This window comes from Pelophylax lessonae (assembly GCF_965119305.1).
Source record: "Pelophylax lessonae genome assembly, chromosome: 3".
NCBI classification, from domain to species: Eukaryota; Metazoa; Chordata; class Amphibia; order Anura; family Ranidae; genus Pelophylax; species Pelophylax lessonae.
Genome location: NC_138770.1, coordinates 657,188,743 through 657,208,255, shown reverse-complemented (window position 1 = coordinate 657,208,255; position 19,513 = coordinate 657,188,743). Strand labels below are relative to the sequence as shown.

Sequence of the window (19,513 nt, the reverse complement as noted above, 5' to 3'; positions counted from 1 at the left end):
TGGTCAGAGAATCCCACCCACCCCGTTGTTATCCCACCCACTTAACTTTAGTACTACTTTAGTGGAAAAGCAAACCTATACCGTACCGTACCGAACCGTTCCGACCCTATACCATGCGGTACCAGCAGTGGAAAGCAAACCGGGCCAAGCAGGGCCGAGTAGAGCCCAGCCAGTACGAGCCGGTACTTGCAGTGGAAAAGTGCCATTAGATTGGCGCTCGGTTTCTCTTCTCTCTTCTTGGACCCTTAACAGAGTTATTTCACTCTTCAACCGCCAGCAGCCATCCAAGTGGACCAGCAATTCCATCAGGACTTTACGCTTGGACTGTTACCTTTTACCCCTATACCCTCAGCCCAGTATAGACTACTACAGCAGTTTATACATTCTGTTTGCGCCAATCTCCCTCCTTTATGTTTGGATTCTAGGAAGTAAATGCTACATGGATCGATGGCCAAAGGCTAGAAATTCTAGGGGGGTGTTTTTCAAAGTGATTTCTCAACAAAATAAGGCATGGAGACATGGATGGGTGGGGGGGAGTTTGATTTGAATATTAAAAATGAATTATATGGCATTTTCAATTTGTGGTGCTCGGATACAGTTAAGTTCTGCTTTAAAGCAAAATAAGGGGGCAGATATGCTTTTTGGAGAAGTAAACTGCACAATAGTAAAAAAAAAAAAAAAAAATGTGCAGTTCATTTTGTGTTAACGGTAATTAGTTGCTGTATAGTGTTTTTTGAGTGGCTATTAGATGAAGCCTGGTACAGAGAAATGAGCTGAATAGGTGTTGAAGAGCTGGGAAGGAGTACCATAGTGGGAGCTCTTTTCTCTTGTGTCGCTGCGAGACGCCCACCCCGAATATTCTCCACACAGCTGCACTTGGGAAATTAGCCTGAAGATTGCGGTTATTATCTTGATTGACACTTAATAGATAGCCTAAACATTTAACGCTGATGTGCTCTTAGTAATTTGGTGCAGGCCTCCTCGGTCTACAGATAAAAAGCTGCAATTAGCCATGTAAACGAATGCCGGGTCTCTCCTCGCCTTCTGATGTGCACCCTTGCAGGCCCACCATCCACGGTGTTTCTGGTTAGTCTGTTGTCTCGCTGCCGCCTTCTGGGCACTGAACGAGTTACTCCTGTAATCAGCCCCCCACTGTTATCCTGTACGAGGACTATTGAATAGAAGAGCCTCATTTGTTGAGTACAAAGTCAAAAACGCATTTCTTGTAAACAAGTGTTCCAGTTGACCTTGCAGAAATTTCTGTATTATTGTGTTAGCCTATTAAAGTGGGGCTGTTATTAAATTCACATTTCACATGAATCGGCAGTCCAGAATTATTGTGATTAAAAACATGTCCCCTTTTTTTGCTGCTTTTTTAAAAAAAGGCCACTCCTGATGTGACCTAAAGTCCAGGCAAAGATCATATGGTCATCTTATACCAAGAACATTGTGGTAGCTTCATGTCATTAGAGGCTGTAGAGAAGGCATTCTGCACAAGGGTTCCTTGAGCTGTGGCGGAATTACCTATTATCTGGTGGACCAACTGCACTTGTCAAAGCCAAAATCATAACACAAATTATCTTTTTATCTGTCTGTAAAGCTGACAATACAGTGAAGCTGACAATACAGAGTTAGATTAGGGTATCTTCTCTTCTAATGGAATGTTCTTAAGGTATTTTTTTTTCTTACCGAACATTCTTTGTGTATTTTCTCTTCTGATTCATTGTTTGTCGGAAAGCATCTGTTCTGGACATTTTTCAGAACAACATTCAACCAGAAGAAAAGCTACCCCAAGAACATTTAACCAGAAGAGAAGCTACCCCAAGAACATTCAACCAGAAGAGAAGCTACCCCAAGAACATTCAACCAGAAGAGAAGCTACCCCAAGAACATTTAACCAGAAGAGAAGCTACCCCAAGAACATTTAACCAGAAGAGAAGCTACCCCAAGAACATTCAAGCAGAAGAGAAGCTACCCCAAGAACATTCAAGCAGAAGAGAAGCTACCCCAAGAACATTCAAGCAGAAGAGAAGCTACCCCAAGAACATTCAAGCAGAAGAGAAGCTACCCCAAGAACATTCCAAGCAGAAGAGAAGCTACCACAAGAACATTCAATCAGAAGAGAAGTTACCCCATAAGCATTCAACCAGAAGAGAAGCTACCCTAAGAGCATTCAACGAGAAGAGAAGATGCCCCAAGAGCATTTAGCCAGAAGAGAAGATGCCCCCAAGAGCATTCAGCCAGAAGAGAAGATGCCCCCAAGAGCATTCAGCCAGAAGAGAAGATGCCCCCAAGAGCATTCAGCCAGAAGAGAAGATGCCCCCAAGAGCATTCAGCCAGAAGAGAAGATGCCCCCAAGAGCATTCAGCCAGAAGAGAAGATGCCCCCAAGAGCATTCAGCCAGAAGAGAAGATGCCCCCAAGAGCATTCAGCCAGAAGAGAAGATGCCCCTAAGAGCATTCAGCCAGAAGAAAAGATGCCCCCAAGAGCATTCAGCCAGAAGAGAAGATGCCCCAAGAGCATTCAGCCAGAAGAGAAGATGCCCCCAAGAGCATTCAGCCAGAAGAGAAGATGCCCCCAAGAGCATTCAGCCAGAAGAGAAGATGCCCCCAAGAGCATTCAGCCAGAAGAGAAGATGCCCCAAGAGCATTCAGCCAGAAGAGAAGATGCCCCAAAAGCATTCAGCCAAATGAGAAGATGCCCCAAGAGCCTTCAACCAGAAGATAAGTTACCCCAAGAGCCTTCAACCAGAAGAGAAGCTACCCCAAGAGCCTTCAACCAGAAGAGAAGCTACCCCAAGAGCCTTCAACCAGAAGAGAAGCTACCCCAAGAGCCTTCAACCAGAAGAGAAGCTACCCCAAGAGCCTTCAACCAGAAGAGAAGCTACCCCAAGAGCCTTCAACCAGAAGAGAAGCTACCCCAAGAGCCTTCAACCAGAAGAGAAGCTACCCCAAGAGCCTTCAACCAGAAGAGAAGCTACCCCAAGAGCCTTCAACCAGAAGAGAAGCTACCCCAAGAGCCTTCAACCAGAAGAGAAGCTACCCCAAGAGCCTTCAACCAGAAGAGAAGCTACCCCAAGAGCCTTCAACCAGAAGAGAAGCTACCCCAAGAGCCTTCAACCAGAAGAGAAGCTACCCCAAGAGCCTTCAACCAGAAGAGAAGCTACCCCAAGAGCCTTCAACCAGAAGAGAAGCTATCCCAAGAGCATTTAACCAGAAGAGAAGCTACCCCAAGAACATTCAACAAACATTAGATTTTGGAATGAATGGGATTTCCAAAAACGAAAATCCACATACACGCTAAGTGATTTGTTTGTTCGAGAAAAATAATCCACATTGTGCCTTTTAAAATTTCTCATCACAACAGTTCAAATCTAACATCAATTCTAACCTTATTAACTATTGAAAAATCAAACAAAATTTCTGAAAGAATATTCAGAAGAAAAGATACCCTAAGAACAATCATAACCGAAAATGCCCAAAGAACTTTAGATAAGAAGAGAGAATATCCTAAGAACATTCTATCAGAAGAGAAAATACCCTTAGAACATTCATGCAGAAGAAAATGTACCCCAAGAAGATACCCCAAGAAAATTGAACCAGAAGAAAAGGTACCCTAAAAACATTCAACCATAAGAGAAAATACTCAGAGAAAATTGGTTTACAAAGGAAGATACCCAAAGAACATTCGATCGGAAGAGAAAATACCCACACTTTTTTCCCACATTTGCACACCGCAACAGTTTTATGCATTGTTTGAAAAATCCCTAAGACTAATGCTTGTTAACTTACACAGAACAAATGTACATGTAGTTTTGCTGGATGCATACCTATGCTATTTTCTTTTTTTTTTTTTTTTTTTTTTTAAATCGATCCTGTTCTGTTTCAGCATGATAGGATTGAAATCGGGTGATCTACCAAAAAAGCAATTCTCTTTTTGCCAATTTCTTGCTTTTGTTACTATATTGAATTTGTACAAATGTTTTTAAATTAGTAATATCTGATAAAACAATTGAAACCTCATGCTGCTTAGAAATAACCTTGATTATTTTTTATTTTTTTTCCCAGGGAAGAGAAAACGGAACAATTTCTGGACAGTAAACAGGAGGTAGCCCAGTTGGAAGCGGAGCTCAAGAGACTGCAGCAGGAGGTCAGAGGTCACACTAATTCTATAAATATTTTATAATGGGCTCGACACATGCTGCCTTTAGGTGGATGTGATGTCTTTTTAGATGCCTTTCTGAATTTATTTTCTCCTATTTATACAGGCTGTTTGACAAAATATACGGTATTCTCATAATATATGCCCATCTATATATAGTATCTGTCATGTACTGTATTAGTCTATTTTACCAGCATCCAGCTTCTATTAGTTACAATTGTTAATCTACTGCTTGCTTTACTGTCACACATGCCACTTTTTTTTTTTTTTTTAAATCAAATTAGCTTGATCAATTAACCCTGCTAAAGAAAAACAACAACCTCTGCTCACTCAAATCTGCAGGCTGAATGAAAGAAATCTAGAAGATCCTCTTTCCACGCTAAGAGCCACCCCTACTGCACTATTGTAATCTGAATATCGGAACAGTGCCTGTATCTGATTGGATGCCGGTGTTGTTTCACTGACAATTTTCCAACTGGCTCCTTTGTCAAAAGTCGTTTCACCACTTCAATACAGGGAACTTTCACCCCCTTCCTGCCCAGGCCAATTTTCAGCTTTTAGTGCTTTTGCATTTTGAATGATAAGTGCGCGGTCATGCAACACTGTACCTGCACCAAATGTGTCATTTTTTGTCCCACAAATAGAGCTTTCTTTTGGTGGTATTTAATCACCGAAAAGGTTTTTTTCTTTTTTTGCTACACGAAAAAAGTTAGGAAAAAAAAAAATTTTTTTGTTTGTTAGAAAATTTTGTAAATAGATACGTTTTATCCTGTACTGATGAGGCCTCACTGACAGGCACTGATGGGGTGGCACTGATATGCGGCACTGATATGCAGCATTGGTGGGCACTGATATGCGGCACTGATATGTAGCATTGGTGGGCACTCATAGGCGGCACTGATAGGCGGCACTGCTGGGCAATAATGGGCACTGGTGGACGGCACTGATAGATGGCAATGATGAGCACTGGTAGACGGCACTGGTAGATGGCAATCATGGGCAGCCCTGATGAGGAGGGCACTGAAAAGGTCCCTGAGCCCTGATTGGCATCCCTGGTGGCCATGGGTGGGCATCCCTGGTGGCCATGAGTGGGCATCCCTGGTGGTCATGGGTGGGCAATCCCTGGTGGCTCTAGTGGCATCCCCCCAAGGGTCTGCACTGGTAATCAATTACCGATTACCAGCACAGACCCTTCCCCCTGTCAGGAGAGCCGCTGATCGGCTCTCCTCTACTCATGCCTGTCAGGCACAAACTGAGGAAAGCCGATCAATGGCACTTCCTATTTAATATGTGACCAGCTGTGATTGGACACAGTTGGTCACATGGTAAAGGGCTTACGCCATTGGGCTCTTTACCGGGATGGGAGATGCGGTGTGTCTATCGTGCTGGACGTCATATGACAGCCAGTCAGGATAGAGCAACCATTTCCCGGCCATCATTTTGGACAGGAAGTGGTTGAACAACTTTTCAGGAACAGAGTGGTGTATGGCCTGTCCTGCTTCACTCTGTTCCTGAAAAGTTGTTCAACCACTTCCTGTCCGCCATATAGCAACGTTTTTCTGAGACCGCAAGAATTGGCCAAAATACGAGCTGTGTATGGTCAGAATAATTACTATAGACTACGCAAGAGACAGCTAAGCAACTAACGTAATAACAGGTTCCCGACTCCTCAACAGCCAAAAGAAAGCCACTGTGCAATTGTCTAATTCCGGGAGGGCGTTCATGGATGTCCATGATCACACATCCCCTCCCCCCCCCCCCCCCGATCCTCCTGCGGGGTGAACAAGGCCCGCTATTTGACTGTTGTGTCCTTTAGATACAGCAGGTAAAGGTTCAATCACAGCTGCCCTTTACCATGTGATCAGTTGTGTCCAAACACAGCTGATCACATGTAAACAGACTTGCCAGTTATAGGCAATACTTTTAGGTATAGGCAGACACGCTGTGTCTGTGGGAGGAAAGGAGAGTCGTTAACCAGCAAGCCTCTCAGCACATCTTTTACACTGATAATTAGGGTGCTGATTATCAGTGCCGCCCCATCAGTGCTGCCCCATCCTTGCCACCTATCCGTGCAGCCTTATCAGCGCACAACGATAAAGAAGAAAAATTATTTATTTGCAAAATTTTGTAACCGAAACTAAAAAAAAAATATATATAATATTTATTTTTTTTTCAAAATTGTCAGTCTGTTTTTGTTTGTTTTAGCAAAATAATAAAAAGCCAATGGTGAATAAATACTATCAATAGAAAGCTCTACCTGTCTTTAAAAAATGAAAATCATTTCATTTGGGAACGGTGTTGCATGACTGCTCATTTGAAGTGTGACAGTACTGAAAACTGGCCTGGGCAGGAAGGGGTGAAAGTGCCCGGTATTGAAGTGGTTAAGAAGGTCAGCAATGGTGTATTCTAGATTTATCTTAGTAAAGGCTCTTTGAGTGGCGTTTGCATCCAGCATTAGTACTCCTATAAATAATATGTCAACATGGTGTGCCCCTGGCTCCTAAAGGCTGGGTCATTCTTCTTGATGCTGAATTGATAGAAGCCATGCTTGGGTAGGTTTCAAATATTCATAACATCAGTATTTATTTATGAGCACATCTCCCTCCCAGGTGCGAGTTAAGTGCCCAGTGTACTCTTCAGTCTTCAGTTGTCTGTCTCAGCAGAAAAGCTGAGATTTTGTATCTTTACCGCTTATGTGAGAGGTCACAATATCCGCTCCTCCATGACATTATATTATGTGAGAGGTCACAATATCCGCTCCTCCATGACATTATATTATGTGAGAGGTCACAATATCAGCTCCTCCATGACATTATATTATGTGAGAGGTCACAATATCCGCTCCTCCATGACATTATATTATGTGAGAGGTCACAATATCAGATCCTCCATGACATTATATTATGTGAGAGGTCACAATATCCGCTCCTCCATGACATTATATTATGTGAGAGGTCACAATATCAGATCCTCCATGACATTATATTATGTGAGAGGTCACAATATCCGCTCCTCCATGACATTATATTATGTGAGAGGTCACAATATCAGATCCTCCATGACATTATATTATGTGAGAGGTCACAATATCCGCTCCTCCATGACATTATATTATGTGAGAGGTCACAATATCAGATCCTCCATGACATTATATTATGTGAGAGGTCACAATATCAGATCCTCCATGACATTATATTATGTGAGAGGTCACAATATCAGCTCCTCCATGACATTATATTATGTGAGAGGTCACAATATCCGCTCCTCCATGACATTATATTATGTGAGAGGTCACAATATCCGCTCCTCCATGACATTATATTATGTGAGAGGTCACAATATCAGCTCCTCCATGACATTATATTATGTGAGAGGTCACAATATCCGCTCCTCCATGACATTATATTATGTGAGAGGTCACAATATCAGATCCTCCATGACATTATATTATGTGAGAGGTCACAATATCCGCTCCTCCATGACATTATATTATGTGAGAGGTCACAATATCAGATCCTCCATGACATTATATTATGTGAGAGGTCACAATATCCGCTCCTCCATGACATTATATTATGTGAGAGGTCACAATATCAGATCCTCCATGACATTATATTATGTGAGAGGTCACAATATCCGCTCCTCCATGACATTATATTATGTGAGAGGTCACAATATCAGATCCTCCATGACATTATATTATGTGAGAGGTCACAATATCAGATCCTCCATGACATTATATTATGTGAGAGGTCACAATATCAGCTCCTCCATGACATTATATTATGTGAGAGGTCACAATATCCGCTCCTCCATGACATTATATTATGTGAGAGGTCACAATATCCGCTCCTCCATGACATTATATTATGTGAGAGGTCACAATATCAGATCCTCCATGACATTATATTATGTGAGAGGTCACAATATCAGATCCTCCATGACATTATATTATGTGAGAGGTCACAATATCAGATCCTCCATGACATTATATTATGTGAGAGGTCACAATATCAGCTCCTCCATGACATTATATTATGTGAGAGGTCACAATATCCGCTCCTCCATGACATTATATTATGTGAGAGGTCACAATATCCGCTCCTCCATGACATTATATTATGTGAGAGGTCACAATATCAGATCCTCCATGACATTATATTATGTGAGGGGTCACAATATCAGATCCTCCGTGACATTATATTATGTGAGAGGTCACAATATCAGCTCTTCCATGACATTATATTATGTGAGAGGTCACGATATAGGATCTTCTATGACATTAAATTAAGGCAAGTTCTATGTACAGTTCATAAATCCACATACTTGACTAAGGTAGTGCCTTGTATTACAGCTGAATGACCTTAATACCGAACCCCTCCCGATTGAATTTCCCTTACCCCAAAACAATCAGCTGGAAACCATTTTTTGGGGTTTAAAGGGCCAAAGCAGTCATTTTATTCAAATGCAAAATTACAAAAAATTACAACAATCATAAAGCAGAGTTCCGGCCTCAAAATCGAAAAAATCTATTTTGGGCCATCCGCTTGCTGAGGGCCACCTGAAAAAGAAATGGATGCTCCTAATTTTTTTTTTTTTTTGGTCACTTACCTTGATATTGAAGAAAATATACTCACCTTCCTTCCACTTCCTCCCTCTGCGGCCGCGGCACGCGCCGTCTCTTACGGTTTGCGATGACTCCTGGGAGCTGAACGTCATCGCTCCCAGGAGTCAATGCTCCTGCACCGGCCCCACTCGTCACTTCCGGTGCAGGCGCGGCATCCCTGCACAGCTTCTGGGCATGCTGGGTCTCCAACGTCACCGAAGAGGCCGCAGAAGAGCACGGCTGGCTTCAGCTGCCCACACCTGAGATGGCAGCGCTGGAGAAGAACTTTTCAAGGTAAGTATTTCTTCTTACAGGTAAGTGCGACCCGGGACAGTTCAGAGGCTATCCATTGTGGAATGTACTAGCCCTGACTGTCCCGGGGGCATTTTTATCTAAATTTGACCCCCGAGGCCGGAACTCCGCTTTAAAGAATGACAGACATATTTGCTTAACTAGAACAGAAAGGTTCCCCTAGGTGCGGGACTTTTTAGGCAAAAGACCATCAAAATAGTAATAAGGGTGTATGCAAAATTTAAAAAAATAATTGTAGAAGTTTATTCAAGTATAAAGAAAGAATTGTGTTAAATAGCATACAGTGTGAGTTAAAAACAATACAGTATACATGCGGTGATGATACATCATATCGGAAAACCGAACAGCGAAAACGTGAAAGATCTCCCAAGGTAAGACCTTGACGCGTTTTCGGGTAACAACCCTTTGTCTGAAAGGTCAATTGGGGTACATTTCACGTGTCAGGTTTCCAGGAGTTCGTAACCGCATTTGTATAGGAATGCTGCGGTTTAAAAAAGCCGCAGCACTAAAAGGAAGCCCGCCAGTGAGGGGAAGGGCTAGAGCAAAGAGAACCCCCATGTCCTTATAATGGGAAGGGGGAAAAAATGTAATCGGCAATAGTAAAGCCAAATAGATGTTAAGATGCTGGATTGGATGGTATTGTGTTGGAGCCCTCCAAGACCTATCCCGCAAGGATCCCACAGGGCAGGTGGCCAAAAAATGCACAGGTACCTGGGAATCGCATAATATCCTTTATTGTCGTGTTGAAGGTATAGGAAAAAGCAATAATGAAAGAAATTCTCCTTCCACGAACTATGCGAACCTGAAATGGATAAATGACCACAGAGGGTGGGAGAAGGCTGTCTCGCAGTGAGACACTGTGTAGACTTCCCCCGCCGCTGGAACCAATATGTGGTCAGCAGAGGCATCCATTAAATAAATGTAATGGGCGCCTCTGCTGACCACACATTGGTTCAATTTTGCTATTGTTTAGAGGGAACGCCACACCCATTAGGTCTCCCCAGTAATTCTCATGGGCTGATTATTACGAGTGTACCAGTTTTATTACTGTATGCCCCTACAATAGCCTTGGGGTGTGGCGTTTTCTAAGTGCCCCCCACATGCTGGGGGGGGGGGGGCACATTAGCTGCCCCTAAGCTCATATATGACTCTGTTGAAGTGTGCACGTCATGGAACTGCCCAGTGTGTCATCTTTTATATGATCCTGTGATGTTTCCATTAGACCAGAAGAGGCCTGAATAAATGGAAAAACCCACAAAGGCAGAGACCTTAGTCTTTCATTCAAACACTAAGGCCACCTGTATTTGAAATGATGTGACTTTGGTCTCTTATATGTACATCTGTTTAGCACGAATACATGGTTTTAAGTCTTGTTTTGACTGATTTTTATATGGATTTTGAATTAAAATTGTGATTTTTAATTTTAAATGGGACTGTGTGAGTTAGTGTGTTCGTAGTTTTTCTGGATGTGCTAAAATAGGTTGCTTGCTTGTCCCTAAGATAGGTTTCCAGCAACCTTTATGAATGGGAGTTTACACTTACTACACTAATTTTCCATATGTACCACTGAATACTGCTCTTAGAAGGTTCCCTCATTACTTTTTATCCCTCTTTCTCCTTGTTTCTACTCATCTAGAGCACCACTGACTCGTTTGAACAGAATGACTCACAGAGTGCTGGTGATTTATTACAGAATATGTTGTAATTATGACTGCACCAGTTACTATGGGCACCCAGTTAAAAAGCGCTCATGCACCCTAAGGTCTATGGCAGCGGTCTCCAAACTGTGGCCCGGAGGCCAGATGCGGCCATTTTCTTGCCTCTATCCGGCCCTTGGGACACTATTCCTCCAACTGACATCAATGATGAGGCACCATTCCTCCCACTGACACCATTGGTGGGGCACTATTTCTCCTGCCAAGACCATTGATGGGGCACTATTCCTCCCACTGACATCGTCAATGGGGGCACCATTCCTCCCATTGATACCAACTATAGGGGACTATGTCTCCCATTGATACCAACCATGGGGCACTATTCCTCCTGCTAAAACAAACAATGGTGCTCTATTCCTCCTGTTAAAACCAATGATGCAACAGTGTTTACTCCCACTGATGCTGGTTTACTCCCATTGACAATGATTTATACTTGCACTGTTCACAGTCCAACCCCCTTAAAGCTTGAATAACAGTAAACTGGCCCTTTGTTTTAAAAGGTTTAATGACCCCTGGTCTATAGGCAACAAATATAAGTGAAACAAACCTCTCAATGTGGTTGGTGCCACCACCTAGGCTTCCATTCAGCACTGGAGGCAGCCATGGTCTGACTCTACGTCCAGGAAAGAGCATCCCACTCTATTATCATTAACAATAATGTGCCCGCCCAAGACTAGCACTGCTCCTGAGAGTCCAGCTATGGCATCATCCTGTGTTGCATGGGAGCTTTAGCCTTTACAGGTAATAGCAATCGTTACAGGTGTCCTATATAGAGTACCACCAAAACCCACTGCAAAGACATATTAGCCTAAAGAGACAGTTTGCTATAAATGTTGGCTAATTCCATTTTTCTGACTGTTTCTCTAGAACATGAATCTGTTGGCTGATGCCAGGTCTGCTCGCATGTACAGGGATGAGCTGGATGCACTCAGGGAAAAAGCTGTACGAGTTGACAAGCTTGAAAGTGAAGTCAACCGGTACAAAGAACGGATGCACGACATCGAGTTTTACAAGGCCAGGGTAGAGGTAAGTGGTCCATGTCTGAACACATTTTAAAGACAACCTGAACCGTTGAAGCTGTGCCCATAAATGACATGCAGAGGGCAAAGGACTAGTCACCAATATTGCCTATAGATGCTGCTGATGATCTTTTCCTAGTTAGGGACTTATGCTTGGTTTTGCACAGTGTTTCTGTGTGGAGGCCACCATCTTGGTACAGGCAAGGCAATACTTCCTATTGTCAGAGCTGACGCCCTGATAACTGGTGATCTGGTAAATGATTGGGGAAATTTAGGATGCAGCAGGAGAGGTGTAAAAAGTATCCTTAGAATGAATAAAACAGAAGCAAGGAAATCCTTCCACTACAGTCTGCAGCATAGCTGTGACATCACTAACTATCACCAAAACTAGTTGGGTTATACTGCAAATATACAGCTAAGAAGTTGTAGGCACAGGAATGGCACTGCTATTTTTTCAGGAGGAATTCAAGATGTGGTTAAATCTTTCAGGGTACTGGCTAGGCACAATGAACATTTAAAGAGGAACTTCAGTCTCTTTAAAGCTGCCGAACCTGCGCCACCATCTTTGAATGTCCAAAGAACAACCTCCTGTTCTTGTGTTTTGTGGATAAGGACTGACTGCTTCGTGGCTTTTAGCGCTGGCGTGCCTTGCTGCCCCCTTTAGGACTTATGGGTATCCTTTTATACAACACAGCGAGGGCACACCAGCCTAGCACATTACCGCTAAATAATTGTATTAATAGTGTAGCACTGTCCCCGTAGGGCTTGCTGTGTGATGACTTGTTGGGCCTCCTCTGACAGTCACTAAGAGACGGTTCACACATTCATTCTTACTCCCAATTACTCATTATTCCCAATGGCTCACTACTCAATAAACAGTCCAGGGGTTTTGGTTTTTGGTATTTATTGTGGAACTTGAATGGGGGAAGGAAATAGTGGGATACTCCAACTTGAACTATTTACAGTTGTTAAGGACAACTCTCACTTGGCCTTTACCAGGTTACTTGTGCAAGAAGTCACACTGCTTTAACCATACTGCCACGTGTATGGAAAGGGATAAATCTTCTTTCTCTCTCTTCAGCAACAGACTTGGTGAACTACATTATCTTCAGGACACAATTTAGCATCCCCTTTACTGACACCCATCCACTGACTCTTCTAGCTGAAGGGATGACCCCCCCCCCTTAGGACAGGCCCCTTGACACAGATCTGTACTCGCTGTATGCAGAATCAGATCCTTCCAGTTTCTCCCATCCAGTCAGCTTTGCAGGACCTCCAGGTTCAGTTCCTCTCTAGCTCTTAGGCCCTCGGGTCGACCACCTGAGGCCGCATGGCCGCTTCTACAGAGGAGGCGGCAGCTGCTCTGCAGCTGAAAGACCCCGAGCACGTGTTCTTGGCATTTATACAGTATCCCAGCATGCACTGAGGCACTTTCCTCTGTCAATCACCATGGCTGTGCTAAATGCTTGTGCACTTATTTGCCAAGTTTCTTCCCACTGTCCAATATGCCTCCCTTTTGGACCAGTGTGAAGAACTTCAGACAAACTGAGCTGCACCTGAGCACCATTAGCAGACCTCACTAGCAGATGCTGCTCTCTGGTAGGCAGAGAATAATAAAGATTTAGCTAGCAATCCTTCTGGTAAGCAGTAAAGATCCAAAACTATACTCTCTCTCTAGCACCTACCTAGGAGGGTGCTACAATAGGTTGATAAAGCAAGTAATATACTCACAAACACATGATAATGAAAAGCATATTATAAAAATCAGATGAGACTGCTCAATTGGTAACATGGGAAGACCTTTCAGTGTCCAATGCGGCTTATGCATTTCAAGGGACAAGCCCTCTTCATCAGAGCCTCTCATGAAGAGAGTTTGTCCTTCGAAAATGCCTAAGCCGCATTGGATCCTGGAAGGTCTTCCAGTGTTACCAGTTAAATGGTGTGGATCTGGAGGCAGTCTCATCTGAGTTTTATAATACGCTTGTCATTATCTTGTGTTTGTGAATACACCACTTGTTTTATCCATTTATTAATCCAATTGTTCAGCAGTAATGCACTAGGCTAGTGTGCCCTCTCTTTGCTGTTTTGTAGTATCTTTGAATATGCTGAGCATGCACAGAAGTGCCGAAGGGCTCTGCCCCGCATTCTGAACCTGGGTTAAAGTAAGGCCTTTAACTTCGCTATTTAAGTTCATGTCCATTTTAAACACAGACAGAGCTACTGTATGTGTAAATGCAGAGTGACCGAAACTAGATGCTATGTTATAATGACCCAAATAAAAACACTGATGATATCCAATGCTGTGAATTTATTTTGCCTGTGGCTTGCTCAGTTAGAGATATTTTGCAGAATATGTAGTTGTGCTAGCACAACCTTCTTCCAATGTATTAATTATGTCACCATTTGCTCCCCCTTAGTAATAATAATCTTTTTAAATTATAATTGTCTCTTTGTAGGAGTTAAAAGAAGACAATCAGGTGCTTCTAGAAACAAAAGTCATGTTGGAAGACCAGCTGGAGGGGGCACGAGCTCGCTCTGATAAACTGCATGAGCTGGAGAAGGAGAACATACAGTTCAAAGCTAAGATCCATGATATGGAGATGGTAAGTATGTACCAATTTATACCTAATGTATTGTTTTTTTATTTGTATATAGTAGTGTCATAGTCACTTATTCTGAGGTGATACAGCTAAGTTCAAAGTTGTTTATTCTCTGAAAGTGATCCATGATGGTTTGCTTTTCTGATTGCAGCTAATAAGCTGCATTACCCATTTTCTGGCTGGTTGGCTGTTTAAGCAAGTGACACAAATAGGGTTGTCATTAGCATCTGCAATCTAGCTTCCTCTGGACAGCTTTCTGCTAGTTAGATCCGTGTACTGCATCTTCTCTAGCTTCAGTCCCTTGTAAGACCTGTTCTTTTGATACACAATGAATGCTCCCCTTTAGAGAGACCTCAGACCGACATGTGGCCCTTCAGGCTGCATAGTAGGCTTTAGATGGGAGGTCTGGGACCAATAAAACTGCGGCTCAAGCACCTATTTTTTACTATCCCCCAACTGCCCATGTGAAAGAGACCTAAACTATTTTGCAATGCTTGCTGAATTTTTGGAGGAGAATTTCCTGCTTTAAATCTAATATCAATATATACAATTTTTAAACCTTTAGGGCCCATTTACATTTTTTGCGGTGTGTTAACATGCATTGCACGTCACACCAAAACCTCTGAAAATTGGACGATTACAAACATTTTAACAGAATTCACTAGTGTGCCTTGCCAGCCATTGAAAACCATCATTTTCTTTAGGTTCTTTCCTATTCTGTGCCTGGTTCCTGGGACTTGTCTAATCCGGCTTTACAGTTTACCAGAAGATGCTTATGGGTAGCTGTTATTGGTAGGACAGGGGTAGAGTGTACAGAGCAGCCGTTTTATTTGTCTATCCATTTATATGTTTGTATTGTAGTAATGTGCATTACCGCAATACGAGTTACATGCCTTGCCATTCATTTTGAATGTCACCCCAATGATACAGCACAGTTTTTCATTCATATATGAAAGAGCCCTTAGGGATGATTTATTAACGGCAAATAGGCTGTTCACTTTGCAAGCAAATTTTCCACTTCGCTTAGTGAATGTGGTGATAATTCACTTTGCAAAGAATACCCAATCACATGCAAGGAAAAAAGTATTTTTACTTGCACATTATTGGTTAATGGAAATCCTTGGAGGAAGGGCAAATTCCGTTGCAAAGTGAATAGCCTGTTTTCCTTTAGTAAATCAACAAGAGATCGACCCATATCGTTTTTTCATTACCGATATTGAAATTTTGGTCATCGCATATCGGCCGATATGGGCCGATATTTTCGTACATTTAAAAAACACTTTTTTTTTTTGACAGGTACTCTTGTGGAGGGATCTGGGGTTTTAACCACTTGCGACTGCTCAAAGTATATTTACTGCGGCAGTCAGCCCCTCACAGGCAGAGCGACGTAGGTCTACGTCGCTAGCCTGTGAGGCTCTGGGGAGCGAGCGCGCGTCGCCGGAGGCGCGCTCCCGCGCGGGGGGGTCTGTGCCCCGATGTCCGCCGGTCACTCGGCGATCGTCGGGGGAGAGGGAGAAAGTCAGGCGGCTTGTGTAAACAAGCCACCTGTCATTCTCCCTGGTGTAGAAACACTGATCACACGGTTCTACTATGTAGGACCGTTGATCAGTGTTCCTACACTTCAAGCCACAGCCAATCACAGTAAGAATTACGCCCCTAGGGACACACACAGCCCCTCCCTCTCAAATAAAGTTAACCCCTTCACTACCAGTGTATTTTTACAGTAACAGTGCATATGTATAGCACTGATTACTGTAGAAATGTCACTGGTAACCCCAAAAGTGTCAAAAATGTCAGTCAAGGGTCCGATCTGTCCGTCACAATGTCGCAGTACCGCAAAAAAAATCGCAGATCGCCGCCATTACGCGTTAAAAAAAAAAAAACAACAAAAATGACAAAAATCTTTCCCTTTGTTAGTAAACGCGATAACTTTTGCGCAAACCAATCAAAATACGCTTTTTGCGATTTTTTTTTTTTTACCAAACATATGTAGCATAAAACAATTTGGCCGAAAATGTTAAAAAATTTTGATTTTTACATTTTTTTTTTGGGGGGGGAATTTTCATATAAAAAAATGTGAAAAATATTGTTATTTTTGTAAAATTGACGCTCTTTTTTTGTTTATAGCGCATGATCAAAAAATCGCACAGGTGATCAAATACCACCAAAAGAAAGCTCTGTTTGTGGGAAAAAAAGGACGTCAAATTGCACGACCGCGCAATTGTCCGTTAAATTCACGCAGTGCCAAATCGCAAAATACCCCCTGGTCTTTTAGCAGCAAAATCCTCCGGTGGTAAAGTGGTTAAAGACCCCAAACCCCTCCTCTGCACTTAAAAGCATTCAAAACACCAAGTTTGGCTGTTTTGAATGCTGTAATTTTTTTAAATTTGGCGCCAGTACCCGGAAATAATGTCATAACACTACTTCCAGGTTTTTGCACGGAGACCTGATCAGAGCCGAATGCGGGTCTCCCGGTGGGACGGGAGACCCGGGCGAGCCGCAGAAGGCGGCGGGAGGGGGGGGGATGTCCCCTCCCGCTCCTTGTAATGACAGCCGAGTGGCTTCTCAGCCGCATCAGTTGTCATTACAAGACAGCCGACTGCCGGCTATGGATGCCGGTACCGGGGTGATGCCTCTAGCTGCAGGCATCACTCCGGTACAAGCACTTTCCCGAAATATCTGCAATATCGGCCACCTTTGTGGCCGATTCCGATATATCGGGGAAAGTGCATACCGGCCCTCGATATATTGGTTGATCCCTAAAATCAACCCCTGCGGATCTACAGCTGGAGGTTTTTAAAAATGTGTATAAATACTATACATTATTGATTTGTGGATAACTTGCCTTTTATTTATATTGATCACCTGTTAAAGATTGCATACAGCTCAGACTTATTAGTGTTCCCATCTTCTTAGGAGCGGGATATAGACAGAAAGAGAATCGAGGAGCTGATGGAGGAGAACATGTCTCTAGAAATGGCCCAGAAGCAAAGCATGGATGAGTCGTTACATCTTGGCTGGGAACTGGAACAGCTGTCTAAAACCAGCGATCTCCCGGAAAGTATGTAGCCTGTCTATTTTTAGTTCTGTCCCTATTGTACGGTGTACACCCTTGTGGATAAAATTTTCAGCATATGCATTTTTATTATTTTATGCCACCACCTGGCATACTATACTGTACACTACTACTACCTCCATGCTCCGTACTAAATATTGAAGATGTCTTGGGGGGGGGGGGGGGTGTTTATTGAAACATGCTGACTGAAATGAAATGCAACATCTGTTTCCTAAGACATATGCATCCAGCTTCAGTTTCTTTGTTCTTGTTTGCACCTGTAATACACAAGGGCTGTATGGAAAATAATACAAATGTGGGAATAACTTTTTTTATTCCCTTACATAGGTCATTTAAATTTCACATGCCGGTAGAGTAAAGCCGGCCATACATGGATTGAATTTCGGCCGGTTCAGCATGGATCAGCGAGATTTGATCCATGTATGAGCAGGCTGATTGTACCCAAGTTAATCCATCAATCGACTTGGGTACAACTAGCCTGTCATATTTTTTACATATGATTACTGCTGGTGGCTGTAGCGACTAACAGTTATCATTGTACTCTACCGTCCAGGAAGGCCCCTCGCCAGCAGAACACAATAGCGCTGCAGGAGGCATTCCCCCATCAACACAGTCAGTGTCAGTCGAGGGATTTTCTTTCCTTCCATCCATGGTAGAAGGAAGAAAATTGAATCATCTATTCGCTGCCTTACTCTATCTTTATAGTAACTTCTTTTTTTCTTTCTTCCTTCTTTTATTCTTCTCTTCTCTTCTTTTTTATTCTATTTTCTTTTTTTTTTCTTCATCGTGGGTATTTAATGGATTGCACCCAAATGGATGCCCATTGCAAGCAGAAGCAACATGCCATCATTGAGTTCTTGATGGAGGGGTGCAGACTGTCCGACACCCACAAATGGATACAGAATATTTACAGTGATGACACATTGACAAAAGTCACGAATGACAACACATCGCTTTTGTCAGGGCTTCTTTTCTCAGAATAGGTGCAGGAACTCCCCCCTTCTGAGTCACCCCTTTACTCCGCCCCCCACCCACCTATGAGCACTGTTACTTTGTTCCACCCCTACCCACCTCCCAATACTGCCCCTTTTACAGAATACAGATAAATAGTAATTGTATGGAACAACAAGAAAAGCAGCAAAATAGATCCAATGCAGCCAGCAACAACAGACCCCCCAACAACAATAGACCCCCCCCCCAAGCAACAACAGCCCCCTAGCAACAATAGATCCCCTACACAACAAAAAATCCCCCTCCACAACAATGGAACCCCTTGCAACAAAATACCACCCCAGCAACAATAGACCCCTTGCAGCTACAACAGATCTCTCAACAGCCAGGATCAATAGACCCTCTGGCAGCCAGCAAAAATAGACCTCTCCCTCAATAGTCGATCCCTCCCAGCAACAAACTGACCTCCCAGCAACATGAGCCCCCCCAACAATAGGTCTCCCCAGCGACAATAGACCCACCTGCAAAATCAGATCCTCACCAGCGACAATATATCCCCGGCAGCCATCATCAATAGACCCTCCTGCATTCCTTGCCATTACATACATTCAGTGGTGAAGGTTCTGAAGCTGCGTTCCCCCACGTTCATGCTGAAAAAAAGCCCTGGCTTTTGTCAATGGTGTCATCTCCATAAACATTCTATAGCCTTCTGTGGATGTCAGATAGTCTGCACCCCTTCTTCATCAGGAACTCAATGGCGGCACATTGCTTCTGCTTGGAATCCATTATTTAACTGCAAAGAAGAAGAGTTATAGAGGAGGAGTTACTCCACCAACGTGTGAAATTTAAACGACCTATATAAGTTTAACAAAAAAGCTTTGCTGGTTGATGTACCTATTGCACTGATAGGATGTAAATGAATAGCCCATTAAAATCTAAAATAACAAAAACAGATTTTGCTGCAAAATTTAACTTTAATGCAGAGATTTCCTCTGCAGCCCTTTTTTCTGTCACTAGATGTCATCAGTCTGATGGCCAGCATAATTCAAATCCACTTCCTCTAAGTCCAGGTC

General features: G+C 43.0%; 1 protein-coding gene across 7 annotated transcripts in view; it reads left to right on the top strand.

The window, feature by feature from the left end:
• The window catches only part of CCDC88A (coiled-coil domain containing 88A), a 338,561-nt gene that overhangs the window by 172,461 nt on the left and 146,587 nt on the right, over positions 1 to 19,513 (top strand). For all 7 annotated transcript variants that reach the window (XM_082250173.1, XM_082250171.1, XM_082250170.1 and 4 more), the window contains exons 9-12: positions 4,068 to 4,149; positions 11,662 to 11,820; positions 14,270 to 14,416; positions 17,330 to 17,474. In XM_082250173.1, the coding sequence (XP_082106299.1) occupies positions 4,068 to 4,149; positions 11,662 to 11,820; positions 14,270 to 14,416; positions 17,330 to 17,474 (533 nt within the window). The remainder of the gene's footprint in view (positions 1 to 4,067; positions 4,150 to 11,661; positions 11,821 to 14,269; positions 14,417 to 17,329; positions 17,475 to 19,513) is intronic.